This window comes from Patagioenas fasciata, chromosome Z, assembly GCF_037038585.1.
Source record: "Patagioenas fasciata isolate bPatFas1 chromosome Z, bPatFas1.hap1, whole genome shotgun sequence".
NCBI lineage: Eukaryota > Metazoa > Chordata > Aves > Columbiformes > Columbidae > Patagioenas > Patagioenas fasciata.
Window position 1 is genome coordinate 18546912 of NC_092560.1, and position 13276 is coordinate 18560187.

Consider the following 13276-nt stretch of genomic DNA (forward strand, 5'->3'; position numbering starts at 1 on the left):
ATTCTGGAACTGTTTGGTACTTTGTTCTTGCATTAAGGATATTGAGACAATTCCACGTATAAAAGTTCATTCATGGGTTCTAGAGAATTCATTCACTCTAACAGTAAAAGTTGGTTCAAGTTGGAGGATTAATAAGAGAGAGAGAGAGAAGATAAAACTTTTCCCATTGGCCATCTGGGAAAAGATGTTGAAGGTATCTTCCTAGGTAAGCATCTTTCCTTGGTGCACTCTGAAATGTTTATTCCACAGTAGCTGTGGCACTTGATCAGGGCCTTGATCTCTGTTGGTTGCTTTCAGTCATTAGGTTAACTGCCGATCATAGCTCACTTGGATCAGACATGGATGTTGCACATGCTGATTGGCTGATAAGCTGATTGTGTTTTACTGGGTAGTGCTTATTGACCAAGTGTTGACTGTCCCTAGTATAGAGTTATAAATAGGAAGTTACAAAGCAAGGGTGGAAAGGGAGGGGGAAGACTACAGGAATCGCATGTTGTTTGCAGTCCCTTTTAGGGACAAACTGCAAAGAGAGGGCTACGGACTCGCAAGGAGAAGGTCATTTGCGTTAAACATTTAAAAGGTTAAAGCACTGTGCAATAATGCTGTGACCTGCTAATATCAGAATGCTTGAGACAAACTGGTGTCTGGCATTCTCTCTACTCTGCAGTTAAAATGCTTGATCTGAAAATCCAGACACAAAGAAAACTAACTTTCTGTCTGTTAACATGGTGAACTTAAAAAAACAAAACAAAAAAAAAAAAAAAAAAAAAAAACAAACAAAAAAACCCAAAAAACTTAGCCTCACCTAACTTATTGAAGTGAGACTGGATTTTGGAGGTGTTGTTGAGGTGAATACAAAATGAAATGCCATTTATGTTTGCAGAAGCTGAAATTTAGGGTTAGTAGAGAGCTACTGAGGTTAAACTTTGGCTGTTTATCCAAATGATATGCCAAAATTCATGTTTATTGTTCTAGAGAGTCCTGGGCGGAGGTACATGTACCTCTGATAACGTGCAAAACATGTCCTTATAGTGTGCCTTTCCTTGGACAGAGGCAGTGTTGATCAAAGGAATAAGCATGTCCACAGAGATATTGATAAATGCAGGTGAAGGTGGTGGGGAAACTGTGCGTGGAATTTTGCTTTGTGGAACTGATATGCTACGAAATGTGGAGAGGAGGGGATAATGATGACATGTGTCTGGGATTTTAGTTTGGATGTATGATTGATATGTGCAGAACAGCAGGTAGAATCATACCTCTTGTACATGTGTTCAGGAACAACACAAATAGGCTCTTGCTGCTAGTGGCATCTGTGGCTGCAAGTGGTACCTGAACAAAAGGATTGATTCCACTGTCCTGCTTATATATTTAAATTAATTTTTCTTGAAGTGTTCATAAAAGCCATCCTGTGAGTAGTCTACAGAAATGGTTTGAGTCACTTGTGTCACCTGGGGTGTCCGAGCAAAAAAAAAAAATTGAAGCAGTAATAAAGCTCTTGACTTGCTTTTCTAGATGTTTGTGATTCTGTTAATGAAGTACATGATGAGAAAGATGATGGGGCACTGGAAGCTGTGATGGATAAGTCAACACCACCGCAAACACGGTAGGATGTTAATGAGAAATTAATTAAAGAACAGTAGAAAAAAAAGGAAATTTACACGTTGAAGCTGAATATATCGCATCTCTTGGTCCTTAGTGTAATATTTTGGTAGGCTACTCCTTACATGTCATATCCACGTGATTAAGTAAGATACTCCTAAAGTAACTGCTGCTTGTAACTGCTGCTTTCTCCAACTGCTGAGTAGGACGTGCAGCAGCCAAGTTGCAAGGTTTTTATCTCACTTTGTAACTACATTTTTTCAAAGTTTAGGAGATGGGTGGAGAAAACAGAATTCTGTTTCTCAGACTGAGTTGAGGTAGACATAAATATTCAGTATAGCCTGATGAGAATAAGTTAAGAACAGACATTCACAGGACCCCATCTTTTGTGTTCAAAATGAAAAAACATTCCCCCAACCTAAAACCTTCTAAAATTGAAGCAAAACAAAAAACCCTGTCTCCCAAACAGAATTACTGTGGTAAACCTTCTCATTGCTTTTCTCATGAAGTTCTAAAATAACATTGCTCTGTAACATCTCTTTCTACAGTTTCAGCAAAGGATAGAGCACAAATCAATGGTATTTTTAAAAGTTTTAGTCTGTTTGTAATTTACTAAGTCCAAGAAGGTTTCATGGCCTTTTGAATAACACTGTATTTCATACTATGACTCCTACAGATACTTGAAAGTTACCTACTAGGAGAAAACGGGAGTTAGCAAAGGAAGGCTGTACTGTACTTGGACATCAGTTGATGTAGTTGCGTATAAGTCTCAAAGGTTGTCCAAGTGGTTAACACCTGGATTTCTCTCAGTGACTTCATACAGCATGGGCTGTTGTCTGCTTCTGATTCTAAAGACAGATAATAGAAAATATTGATGTTTTAAGGTGTGTTCTTAGCAAGTGAGGACTATACCTGATGTTTTAGACAGCTGTGCAGTTAGTACTATGCGTATCAGAAGTGGTAAGACTAAAGTTTTTGGTAGCCCTGTGACTGTTAAATATTAGTAAGTTCGTATAGGAACAGACCTGTGGGTTCCAGAGGCGATTCAGAGGAAGAATGTCTAGGGAAAAGATCACTATCAAGTCTGCAGAAGACTTTCCAGTTATCTTTCATTGCAGAATACAGAAGATTTGTTTACAAAATGTATCACAAAATCTCTTGGTAATCAAGGGGAAGGTTTCATCATTTATTAATTTTGGGAGACTGATACACAACTAGGGCTAAATCTGCTCTAATTGTCACATGTTCTCCCTATAGTAAAATTGCCTTCTGATGACCGGGACGAATTGAGAGAAATCGTAACGGACAGATACGGGGCACACAATATGTAATGGCCTTCTACCAAGACTTGCGTGCCACTTGTTTAGCTCGTCTCTAAATTTTTTTTTTTCCTCTCCCCCAGCCCTGAAAGAAGCTCCTCAGTGCATTTGGAGTTGCCAAAAGCATCTGAAAACAGAGACGTACTACTTGGAAAGGTTGTTCTTACGTAATTTCCTGCCTGTCAAAGAAGTTAAACTTATGATATTTGGTTTTTACATTTATTGGAGCCTATAGACTTGGGGGGATTGTTCGTTTTTGATTTTGTGTGTTGTGTTTTTTCTTGGTTTTGGTGTGTGGTGGTTTTTTTTGTTGTTGTTGGGTTGGGGTTTTTGTTGGGTTTTTGTTTGGTTGTGGTTTCTTTGTTGTTGTTTTTGTGGGGTTTGTTTGTTTGGTGGTTTTTTTTGCGGTGGAGTGGGTAATGTTTTTTGTTTTAGTATTTTTACACGTCTGAGTCAGTTCTGTAAAGCTGTAAAAGCAAACTGCCAGGGACTTCATTAAGCTTTACGAAAGGACAGTAAGAAGTAAATGCACTTGGCATTTGACTTCTAGTACGATGTACAGTGTCATCAGTCTTTTCGGTGTGATCATTCATCAGACTTCAATGTTTCTTTAAGTTGTGTGTGAAGTTAAGGGTTATAATGTGGCTTAAAAGCAATTTGCCTGTGCGTTGCATAGATGTTCACTGTAGTGTATTACAAGGGAGTTGCAGATGAGCCATCTGTGTTCTATGTAACACCCTGTCCTGGCTGCTAATGTCCTACTTTAAATAAACTAAACTAAGCACAAAGTATTTTTACAGAGTTTAAGACTGAAATATTTTTATTGAGTGAACACTAGGGCCATTGCTGTTCAGAATTTGTACGACAGTTTCTTCACGCTGATTTTCTGACACTTGAGTTTAAAACTTGTAATAATTTCCATATGTTTCTCTAGAACTTGAATATTGAAACTTGCAAGGAGAAAGAAAAGCATGTGTCTCCAAAGATCTTAAAAAATGGAAAGGATGAGTCTGCTGTTTCAGATATGTCAGAGAATGTAGGTGATGAAGTTATCCAGATGGAGTCTCCTGTCAAAAAAGATGACCCTCTTAATGAAGCCAGAAATGAACTGGCAGAACAGGTTAGGAGAAGTTGTTTTTCATGTTTTTGTTTGTTTTTAAATAAATGGTCATTAAGTTTAGAGAACAAATTACTACTTGTATCATTAAATGTCTCTTGTAATCCAGATATGTCAAAAATATACTTTTTTCTGCTAGATAGTAATCAGTGTCACTAAGTTTTAAGGGTGGCTGCCCATTTAAGTACACCCTAAAAGCATGGAGCTTGTGCAGGTATCATACGTCTAAATCACAGTATCACAGTATCACAGTATGTTTGGGATTGGAAGGGACCTCAAAAGATCATCCAGTCCAATCCCCCTGCTGGAGCAGGAACGCCTAGGTGAGGTCGCACAGGAATGTGTCCAGGCGGGCTTTGAATGTCTCCAGGGAAGGAGACTCCACAACCCCCCTGGGCAGCCTGTTCCAGTGCTCTGTTACCCTCACTGAGAAGAAGTTCTTTCTCAAATTTAAGTGGAACCTCTTGTGTTCCAGCTTGATCCCATTGCCCCTTGTCCTATCATTATTTGCCACTGAGAAGAGCCTGACTCGATCCTCGTGGCACTCACCCTTTATATATTTATAAACATTAATAAGGTCACCCCTCAGTCTCCTCTTCTCCAAACTAAAGAGCCCCAGCTCCCTCAGCCTTTCTTCATAAGGGAGGTGCTCCACTCCCTTAATCATCTTTGTTGCCCTACGCTGGACCCTCTCCAGCAGTTCCCTGTCCTTCTTGAACTGAGGGGCCCAGAACTGGACACAATATTCCAGATGGGGTCTCGCCAGGGCAGAGTAGAGGGGAAGGAGGACCTCTCTCGATCTACTGACCACCCCCCTTGTAATACACCCAAGGATGCCATTAGCCTTCCTGGTCACAAGGGCACAGTGCTGGCTCATGGTCATCCTGTTGTCCACCAGGACCCCCAGGTCCCTTTCCCCTACACTGCTCTCTAATAGGTCATTTCCCAACCTATACTGGAACCTGGGGTTGTTCCTGCCCAGATGCAGGACTCTACACTTTCCCTTGTTAAATTCCATCAGGTTATGCCCCGCCCAACTCTCCAGCCTGTCCAGGTCCCGCTGGATGGCAGCACAGCCTTCTGGCGTGTCAGCCACTCCTCCCAGCTTAGTGTCATCAGCAAACTTGCTGATAGTACACTCAATTCCCTCGTCTAAATCATTAATGAATATATTGAATAATATTGGCCCCAGTACTGACCCCTGAGGCACTCCACTAGATACTGGCCTCCAACTGGACTCTGCACCATTGACCACCACTCTCTGGCTTCTCTCTTTAAGCCAGTTTGCAACCCACCTCACTACTCTATTGTCTAGACCACACCTCCTCAATTTAGCTGTGAGGATGCTGTGAGGGACTGTGTCAAAGGCTTTACTGAAGTCAAGGTAGACCACATCCACCGCTCTGCCATCATCCATCCACACAGTGAAGTGAATAATGCTTTCAGTAGAATCATGGTATGATTTTTATCACCTCTCATGCTTTCGTCTGTGAACCACTGCATATATTAAGAATTCAACAGTCCTTTTTGTTTCTGAAGTTATGCATGTTAATATTTGACAGACGCTGGGGAATTCTAAGCAGGAATTTAAGTATTTCCTGTTTTAGGTATTTTATTTAAGATTTAACTGAGGAATTCCTTTCACAAGAGTTACTATAAAATATGCCACGTCTTGATTTGGTTTGGAAAGTAAATTGCATCTTTCATTGAAATGTGACAGTTATTTTTCATCTGCTGAAAAATCTTACTTATGTAAATATAGCTCTAGGATTCATGCTTATGCGGTTCTTGACTAGTGTCTTAAATATTCTGAGCACATTTTCTTTTTTTTTTTTTTAAAGATAGATTCATAGATGATGAAGGAACTTAGAACTGAATTCTGATTTCAGTCCCCTATCTTTACTTGGTGTTTTTAGTGGTCATTGTGAGCCCAAGTAGTAAATGACAGAAGAAAAGTCAGGAGATTTAAAACTCTTCAGATCATTTGGAAAATGGGACTTATTTCGAGCCATAACTGACAGTAGTAAATAGGTTGTAATTTTGATTTCTCATGATTTGCCTGTCTCTAACATCCTACAGGTTGCAAAAGCAGTAGCATCTGAGTCACCTCAGAGTGGTGAAGAAAAAGGAATGGCGTTAGAAGATCTCATTAACGTACTGGCTTTTAACCCGTTTTTAACAAGGAAACAAATTCCCCGAACTCCTGAAAATCTGCGTAAGTCTGAAACTCTGTGATTATAGTACTCGTTGATTAGAAATGTGATTATTTCATTGACATTGTACACATCACACATCCTGAGTGATGTGATAGATAATTATTTCAGTGGAGCTGCAAGTTACCCTAATTACTCACTCTGTAACACAGCATTATAGACCTCATAAGATGTAGGCCTAATAAAGTGTGAATACTGTGAATTGGATTTAATGTAAATTTGTTTCCTGTGTAGAATCCCCTTTGTGTTGAGGAAGAAAACAAAACATAAACAATATAAAGCAGTTATAAATATTCCTTCCTGGATTGTTTGTTACTGAAGGGACAGAAGAATAACAGATTGAGAGTATGATAGTGTCGAGGGTTAGGATTGCGGGGTGACAATCAAACCCTGGCAGATGTATTGTTAACCTCCTCTCCCCCCCACTTCCCCCTTTTGCCCCTCCCTCTCCCCCCTTCCCACTCAGGACAGGCGATCGGGAGGGAAAGAAGGACAGAGAGAAGAGACTTGGAAAAGTTAAAGATGTTTTACTAATGCTACTAATAAGAATAGAGAAAATAATACAAAATATACAAAACCAATCTTGTAAGTCTCAGCAACTGCAGAGCCAGCACCCAAAGTCCTGGATTAGACTCTGTAGCCAACCGGAGCTGGATTCAGTCTCTCACTAGGCCTCAGTTCGCAGGGACAACCAGCAAGGTCCTCTCCTAATGTCAGCCATGAGGAAAAAGGGAAAAGGCAAAGGGCACGAGATCCTCGTGATCTCCCACTTTTATATGAAGTATTCACGTGAATGGAATGTTATACACCGTTGGTCAGTCTCTCGATCACCAGTTTCTCGTTGCCCCTCTCGCGAGATGTCCATCCGTGCTTATCAATAAGTTTGCATTCCATTGCTAGGTTTAACCAAAACATGTGTCGGGTTCTCCAGGAAAATGCAGCTAATATGAAGGCTTTAGCTGACAGGCAAAAATTCGCTAAAAGAGAAACTTGTTTTTAACAAAACCAGGACAGATAGTACTAAAATTTTACCTTGGTTTGTTCCATTTAGTTACTGAAATTAGAAGCTCATGGAGAAAAGCTGTTCAGACTGAGGACTCATCAGACATAGAGCTGACCCCAACTGAGGTAATGACAGAAGAAGCACTTGTAACACAGAGGGTGGCAGACTCCATCCCTGCATCTTCTGTACCTGACTCGGATCCTCCTGTGTCAGAAAGGACGGCTTCATTAAGTTCTGCAGAATTTAGACCTCAAGAGCAAATGAGTATAAGTTGTATCGCTGAATCTTCTTTATCGGAAACATCTAGAATGAGAGAGAGCAAGAGCACTCTTGAAGAAGAGGAATTAACTTGTTTTGTTTTGAATGAAAGTTCTGTAGAAGATCAAGAAGAACAGACTTTGCAATATGTAGAGGAAAGCATGAATACTCCAGGTATTTGTTCAGAAGACAATAGTAGAACGAATGTTGTACCTTCAGACCACTTGCAGGGTTCCTTAAAGGATTTGGTCCTGCACCGGAATGTATGTCTGTTGTTAGATTCTCTTAGTCCTCAAGCTGCCTCCTTGGGAATATTGGGTGAGACGCTTCCAGAAGATCTTTGTAAAATAGACTCTGAGCTTGAAGATTCGTTGGTATCTAATTTTGATGTAATAGACAGCACATATGTAACAGACGATTCAAAAAATAAGGGGGATATTCAGAAATCAAAGCCAGATTCACAGTCTCTGTTCAATACATGCAAAGCACTGAAAAAGACTTTGTCTAGCAGTGAAGAGGAGCTGCATCAAACATATAATGGAGATGAATTTGTGAGTTGTAGATCAGACTTAAGTCTTGCACCAGAAAGAAGAGACAGAGGTGAATTGTGCAGTCCTCTAGAATTCTTCTTGGATGAAGAATTTAGCAAGACACCATTGTCAGTATCTCCTAAGGACAGAAAATATTCCCTGTCGTCACTGCTGGTAACCTGTCAACATTTGGAAGAAATGCAATCAATGGTACATGAAATCCCATTAGACTTAATACCTAAATTAAATGGTAAGTATCTATTATTTTAGCCACAAGATTTTGTCCATTCTGCCACTCAGTATGCTGCCATAAATAACCTGTTCTGAATAGCTGAATCCTGCTGTGGAAATATAGGGAGACAGATTATTTGTATGTTTATTCCTTATGGAAGATGAGACATAAACAAAGGAAACGTGCTTCCTTTAGTTGTATCAACGTCTTGCAAATAGGAGGAAAGGTGCTCATCTGACTTTCTGAGGCAATATGCAGCTATTTAAAAAATAAAAGCCTTAAGATGCATTAGCAATGGAGTAATCTGAAGTTTGAGAATTCGCAAAGTTACTTTGAAAAAATGTATTTACTCTGAACAAATTTGGCTATTTAGAAATGTGTTGTAGGTACCTGGAATTTTTGTGAGGTCAGTTAGGTGCTCATAGTCTGTATTACCTTATTAATGTACTTTTTATTATGAAATACCCTACATTCCAGCCTGCCTGGCCCCTCAACTAATTTCTAACAAAAGTTGTCAACTTTGTTTAACCAGTAGTGTAGTGTTTGGTTACATGTGAGGTCAGTTTTTGAAATGCATTAATAAAAATGAGTCAGTAATGGTTATACTGTGGACTTTCACCAAAACAAATGGTCTTTAATGGAGTACTAGGAATTTAAGACAACAAGCTATTTTCAAGGAGTAGTGAGATCTATACTTTGTGCAAAGGCTTGCTGCAATTTAGCTTTCCTGAAAATTGTGCCTGTACTTGTAGCAGATGATTTTGTCTTACTGAGAACATTTATCAAAATTGTAAGTACTATTTAGTATATTTTTTGATGTGACACTTCTGGAGCAGTATTTCTGTCAACTAATTGAATATTACAGAGTGCTAACTAGTACATGTTTTCTTCCAGATGAAGACCAGTTGAATGAGAAGCCAGACATGAAGGAACCATCGTCAGGGTAGAATTTGTAAAGCAGGAGCATGACCATAGTGCAGTCACGGTTCACTTGAGTCTGTAGCATCTTCTCTAAACACTGTCTAGATGAAGAACTTCCACTCCTTTCTGTTTTTTGTAGAGACTGTATCCTGGTCTCCTCCTTTAAAACTGTCAGTTATCTGCTCTGGTTCTTCCAGTTGGAAGTTATCCATAGTAACATTCTATGTACAGTCTGCCATTTATGTACCGAACTATGCATTCCTTTTTAAGCATATTTTAAAAAACAGTAGATGTTGCATAATCCTAAAAAAACATTCTCAAATAAATCCTTAGTGTCTGTCTTGCCCATAATCCCGCACCTCCCTCTCCAAATACCAAACACAAAACAAAAATCAAACTACTACTCACACAAGTTTTACTTGATGCTCTACATTCATTTTATTCTTGTCTCTTAATAAGACTTCTGGCCGACATTTCTATCACTTCTGTCTTTTGATAGAGGCTTCCACTGGAATGTCTTTTTCTTTAGGCATATTACTGAATATAAGTTTTATATTAAAGTTTTAAGAAAAAAAGAATTGTGCTAATATCATCTTCAAATAGTTGGAAGACATTTATGACATTCTGATATAAGTAACTGATAACATAGCTTGTGGTGGAGTGGGAATGTACGAGCTGAGCTTCCAGCAAATCAACTCATTACTGTAAAAGTACTGACCCCTAGCCTGAGGTGTTTATAGAATTTTGAAGCACTGCTAAGTTGTTTTTATGTTCTGGTGTATCTTTCTCCTCCTTTCTTCCAAAACAGTTGAAAAATCTCCACTTGTATTTGACATATCTCTTATAAAGCAGAATTTGACAAGCTTTATGGGAAGAGTTATGTGGCCGGTTGTGGAAGCTATAATGTGGCTGTTAACATGTTAGCCGCTAAGAGGGAAGTGCTTCTTAATAACCCATTTACGTGTTGATGTAACCATGCTCGAACAGCTAGAGAATTGGAATGTCTGACTGGTCCCCCACAACATCCTTCACTTTAAATGAAGGAGAAGTGGATTTGGTGGGTGGACTGTTTGGTGGATGAGGAACTGGCTGGATAGTTGCATCCAGAGGGTAGTAGTCAATGGCACAATGTCTGAATGGACACTGGTGACAAGTGATGGCCCTCAGGGGTCTGTACTGGGACTGGTACTGTTCAATGTCTTCATCAATGACATGGGCAGTGGGATCCAGTGTACCCTCAGCAAGTTTATGGATGACACCAAGATGAGTGGTGCAGCTTATGCGCCTGAGGGATGGGGAGCCATCCAGAGGGACCTGGACAAAATGAAGAGGGCATGTGTGAACCTCATGAGGTTAAACAAGGCCAAGTGCAAGGTCCTGCACCCGGATCAGGGCAATCCAAGGTATCAATAGAGGCTGGGGGATGAGGGTATTGAGAGCAGCCCTGTGGAGCAGGACTTGGGGATACTGGTGAGTGAAAAGCCAGACATGAGCCTGCTGTGTGCACTTGCAGCCCAGAAGTCCAATTGTGTCTTGGGCTGCATGAAAAGCAGCATGGCCAGCAGGTCAAGGGAGGTGATTCTGCCCCTCTGCTCCACTCTGGGGAGACCCCACCTGGAGTCCTGTGTCCAGCTCTGGAGCCCTCCGTCCAGGAAAGACATGGACCTGTTGGAGAGGGGCCAGAGAAGGCCACAAAAATCCAGGGACTGGTACACCTTACCTCTGAGGAAAGGCTGAGGGAGCTGTGGTTGTTCAGATTGGAGGAGAGAAGGCTCTGGGGAGACTTACTGCTGCTTTTCAGTACTTAAAATGGGCCAATAAGGAAGATGGGGACAGACTTTTTAGCAGAGCCTGTAGTGACAGGACAAGGGGTAATGGTTTTAAACTGAAGGAGGGGTGATTCAGATGAGGCAAGAAGAAGAAATTTTTTACAGTGAGGGTAGTAAGACACTGGAACACGTTGCCCAGAGTGGTGGTAGATGCCCCATCCCTGGAAACATTCCAGGCCAGGCTGGACGAGGCTCTGAGCAACCTGATCTAGTTGAAGTGTCCCTGCTTGTTGCAGGGGGGTTGGACTGGATGACCTTTGAAGGTCCCTTCCAACCCAGACTGTTCTATGATTCTATGACCTTAGCTATGGGCTGTCTGGAACAGATACGGCCTTGTTACTTGGAGATCTGGGCTCTAGAGCTTGGTGCTGGTGACTTCACAAAGGTTCCCCAGGTTACTGTCAAGGCTTTCGTGCTGTGGTCCGAACGCTTGAAAGCAGGACCACAGAGTTCTGGTTGGGATGCCACAAGAAGAACCTGGGCATGCTGCCTCAGGGAAGGAGCTGGTCAGCTGGGACATGTAGTGCAATCTGTACCACTGTTGTGTGCTTTGTCCCTGCTTCTGGAGGTTCCTAGATCATCTGATCTAAATGTCTCCAGGGACTGCTTCTGAAAAGTGATCTTCATTTTGTTCCGCTATAGAGCATCTGCTGGGAAAGACCTGAACTACAACTGTTTTTTCTTAGCAAACATGTCTGCTGTGTCACCTGTGCCTTTGAATGTCCTTCCATCCTTGAAGAAGTGTGTTTGTCAGCTGTGCTCCTGTGGGTATGTAAAAGAGAATGGGGGAAAGAACATGGAGTAGTGATTACTTGGCTAGCAGGCTGCACTGCTCTTTGGGGCTTCACTGCTATTCACTGCTGTAAATTGCACATGAAATATTATAATTTTTTTCTTATGTAGGTGGATTGCATCTCTGAGAGCTTTCCACTTTGGGGCCAAAAACTTCCTCTTGGTTGGTTGGTAACTGGATTACATTAAAACACAGATTCAAATACAAAGTAATACTTCCTCCGTAAACATGCAAATTCTGGAAAAGATACAGGGGTAGAGCCTTACAGATGGAAGAGAGAACTGAAAATACCAGGATTCATTAGCAGTTTTGTTAGTGTCAGTCTTGTGAATGTATGCAAACTCTTTTCTTGAAAGCTGTTAGACTCTTTGGTATAATGTCCATTCATCCATATTTGCAGGTTAAGAATAAAATTGTTATTAGGGGGAAAAAATATTCTGACTCATTCAGTTTTAAAGCTAATAAATGATTATGAGGAGAGTTTAAAAGTACGAAATCCCCACCCAGAATTTGTATCAGGCTGGTATGCATTGTTGCTATTCATCATGAGTAGCAAGCATGTACTCCAAAAATAAACCCAACAGAATTGTTGATATCAAGCAGATTAGAAATGTATTTGAGTGCTTTTATCAAACTCTTATTTGTAAGGTACAAGTGTATGGGTCCCTCCATTCCTCATTCTCTATGTTTTTGTTGTGTTTTTTTTTTTTTTTTTTTAATCAGTATTTATACGTGACTTTGGGAAATGTGCTCCAGAGAGAAGTAACAGTGTTTTGATTATTGTTAGAGAACATGCACTACTGGATTGAGAAGGATCCTCTGGTCCTAACCAAGTAATATGCTGAAATATAGGTCTGTCTTTGCAGCTTGTAATAATCTTTCAGATGCTAGGTGAACTAGTAGGGCCACTCAGCCGAAGGATGTGAATGATACCTTGGTCATGGCCTGTCTTAAGAAAAAATAAACTGCATCTTGGGTTGCTACTACATTTGCAGTTATGGATTAATAAGTGATAGCTAAGAATTTTGAGTCTCCTGTGAAGACCTGGCTTCAGATTCAAAGTGATATATATAAAAGTGGAAGTGATATACCTGTGCACCTTTGAGATCTTTACTGCTTGCAGGTAAGTGCAACGCCGTGGTTTTTGTGTTATAATTAGTAGCTCACTTGTCCTCTGGTTTGTGGTGGATACTCAGGAAATTTTGGTTAGGCTTATATTAGAAAGCCATCATAATTATGCTGGACTTCAGGATAAAATCCTTCTCTTGTAGAGCACTGATATAAGGCTTAGTGAGGGGGAATTGGGAGAACAGTAGTAACGGTGTTTCTCTGCAGCAGTGACAGTGGTTTCTGATGCATTTACATGTAGGCAGCGTCTTCCCAAGAGTTAGAACCAATCCATAGTCGCTCATTTATGTACTTTAGAGCAGCTTCACTATCTTCTAGCTGCACACATTTTACT

General features: G+C 40.6%; 1 protein-coding gene and 1 non-coding gene across 5 annotated transcripts in view; both read left to right on the forward strand.

The window, feature by feature from the left end:
* HAUS6 (HAUS augmin like complex subunit 6) overlaps positions 1-10060 on the forward strand; it is an 18817-nt gene extending 8757 nt beyond the window's left edge. For all 4 annotated transcript variants that reach the window (XM_071802347.1, XM_065861225.2, XM_065861226.2 and 1 more), the window contains exons 12-17: positions 1513-1603; positions 3002-3074; positions 3853-4038; positions 6115-6250; positions 7300-8289; positions 9166-10060. In XM_071802347.1, coding sequence (XP_071658448.1) covers positions 1513-1603; positions 3002-3074; positions 3853-4038; positions 6115-6250; positions 7300-8289; positions 9166-9218 — 1529 coding nt within the window. In that variant the 3' untranslated portion in view covers positions 9219-10060. The remainder of the gene's footprint in view (positions 1-1512; positions 1604-3001; positions 3075-3852; positions 4039-6114; positions 6251-7299; positions 8290-9165) is intronic.
* Positions 2796-2925, forward strand: LOC136115583 (small Cajal body-specific RNA 8). Its single transcript, XR_010653231.1, has one exon. It is a non-coding gene; the product is annotated as a small Cajal body-specific RNA 8 (non-coding RNA).
* Positions 10061-13276: the final 3216 nt, after the last annotated feature.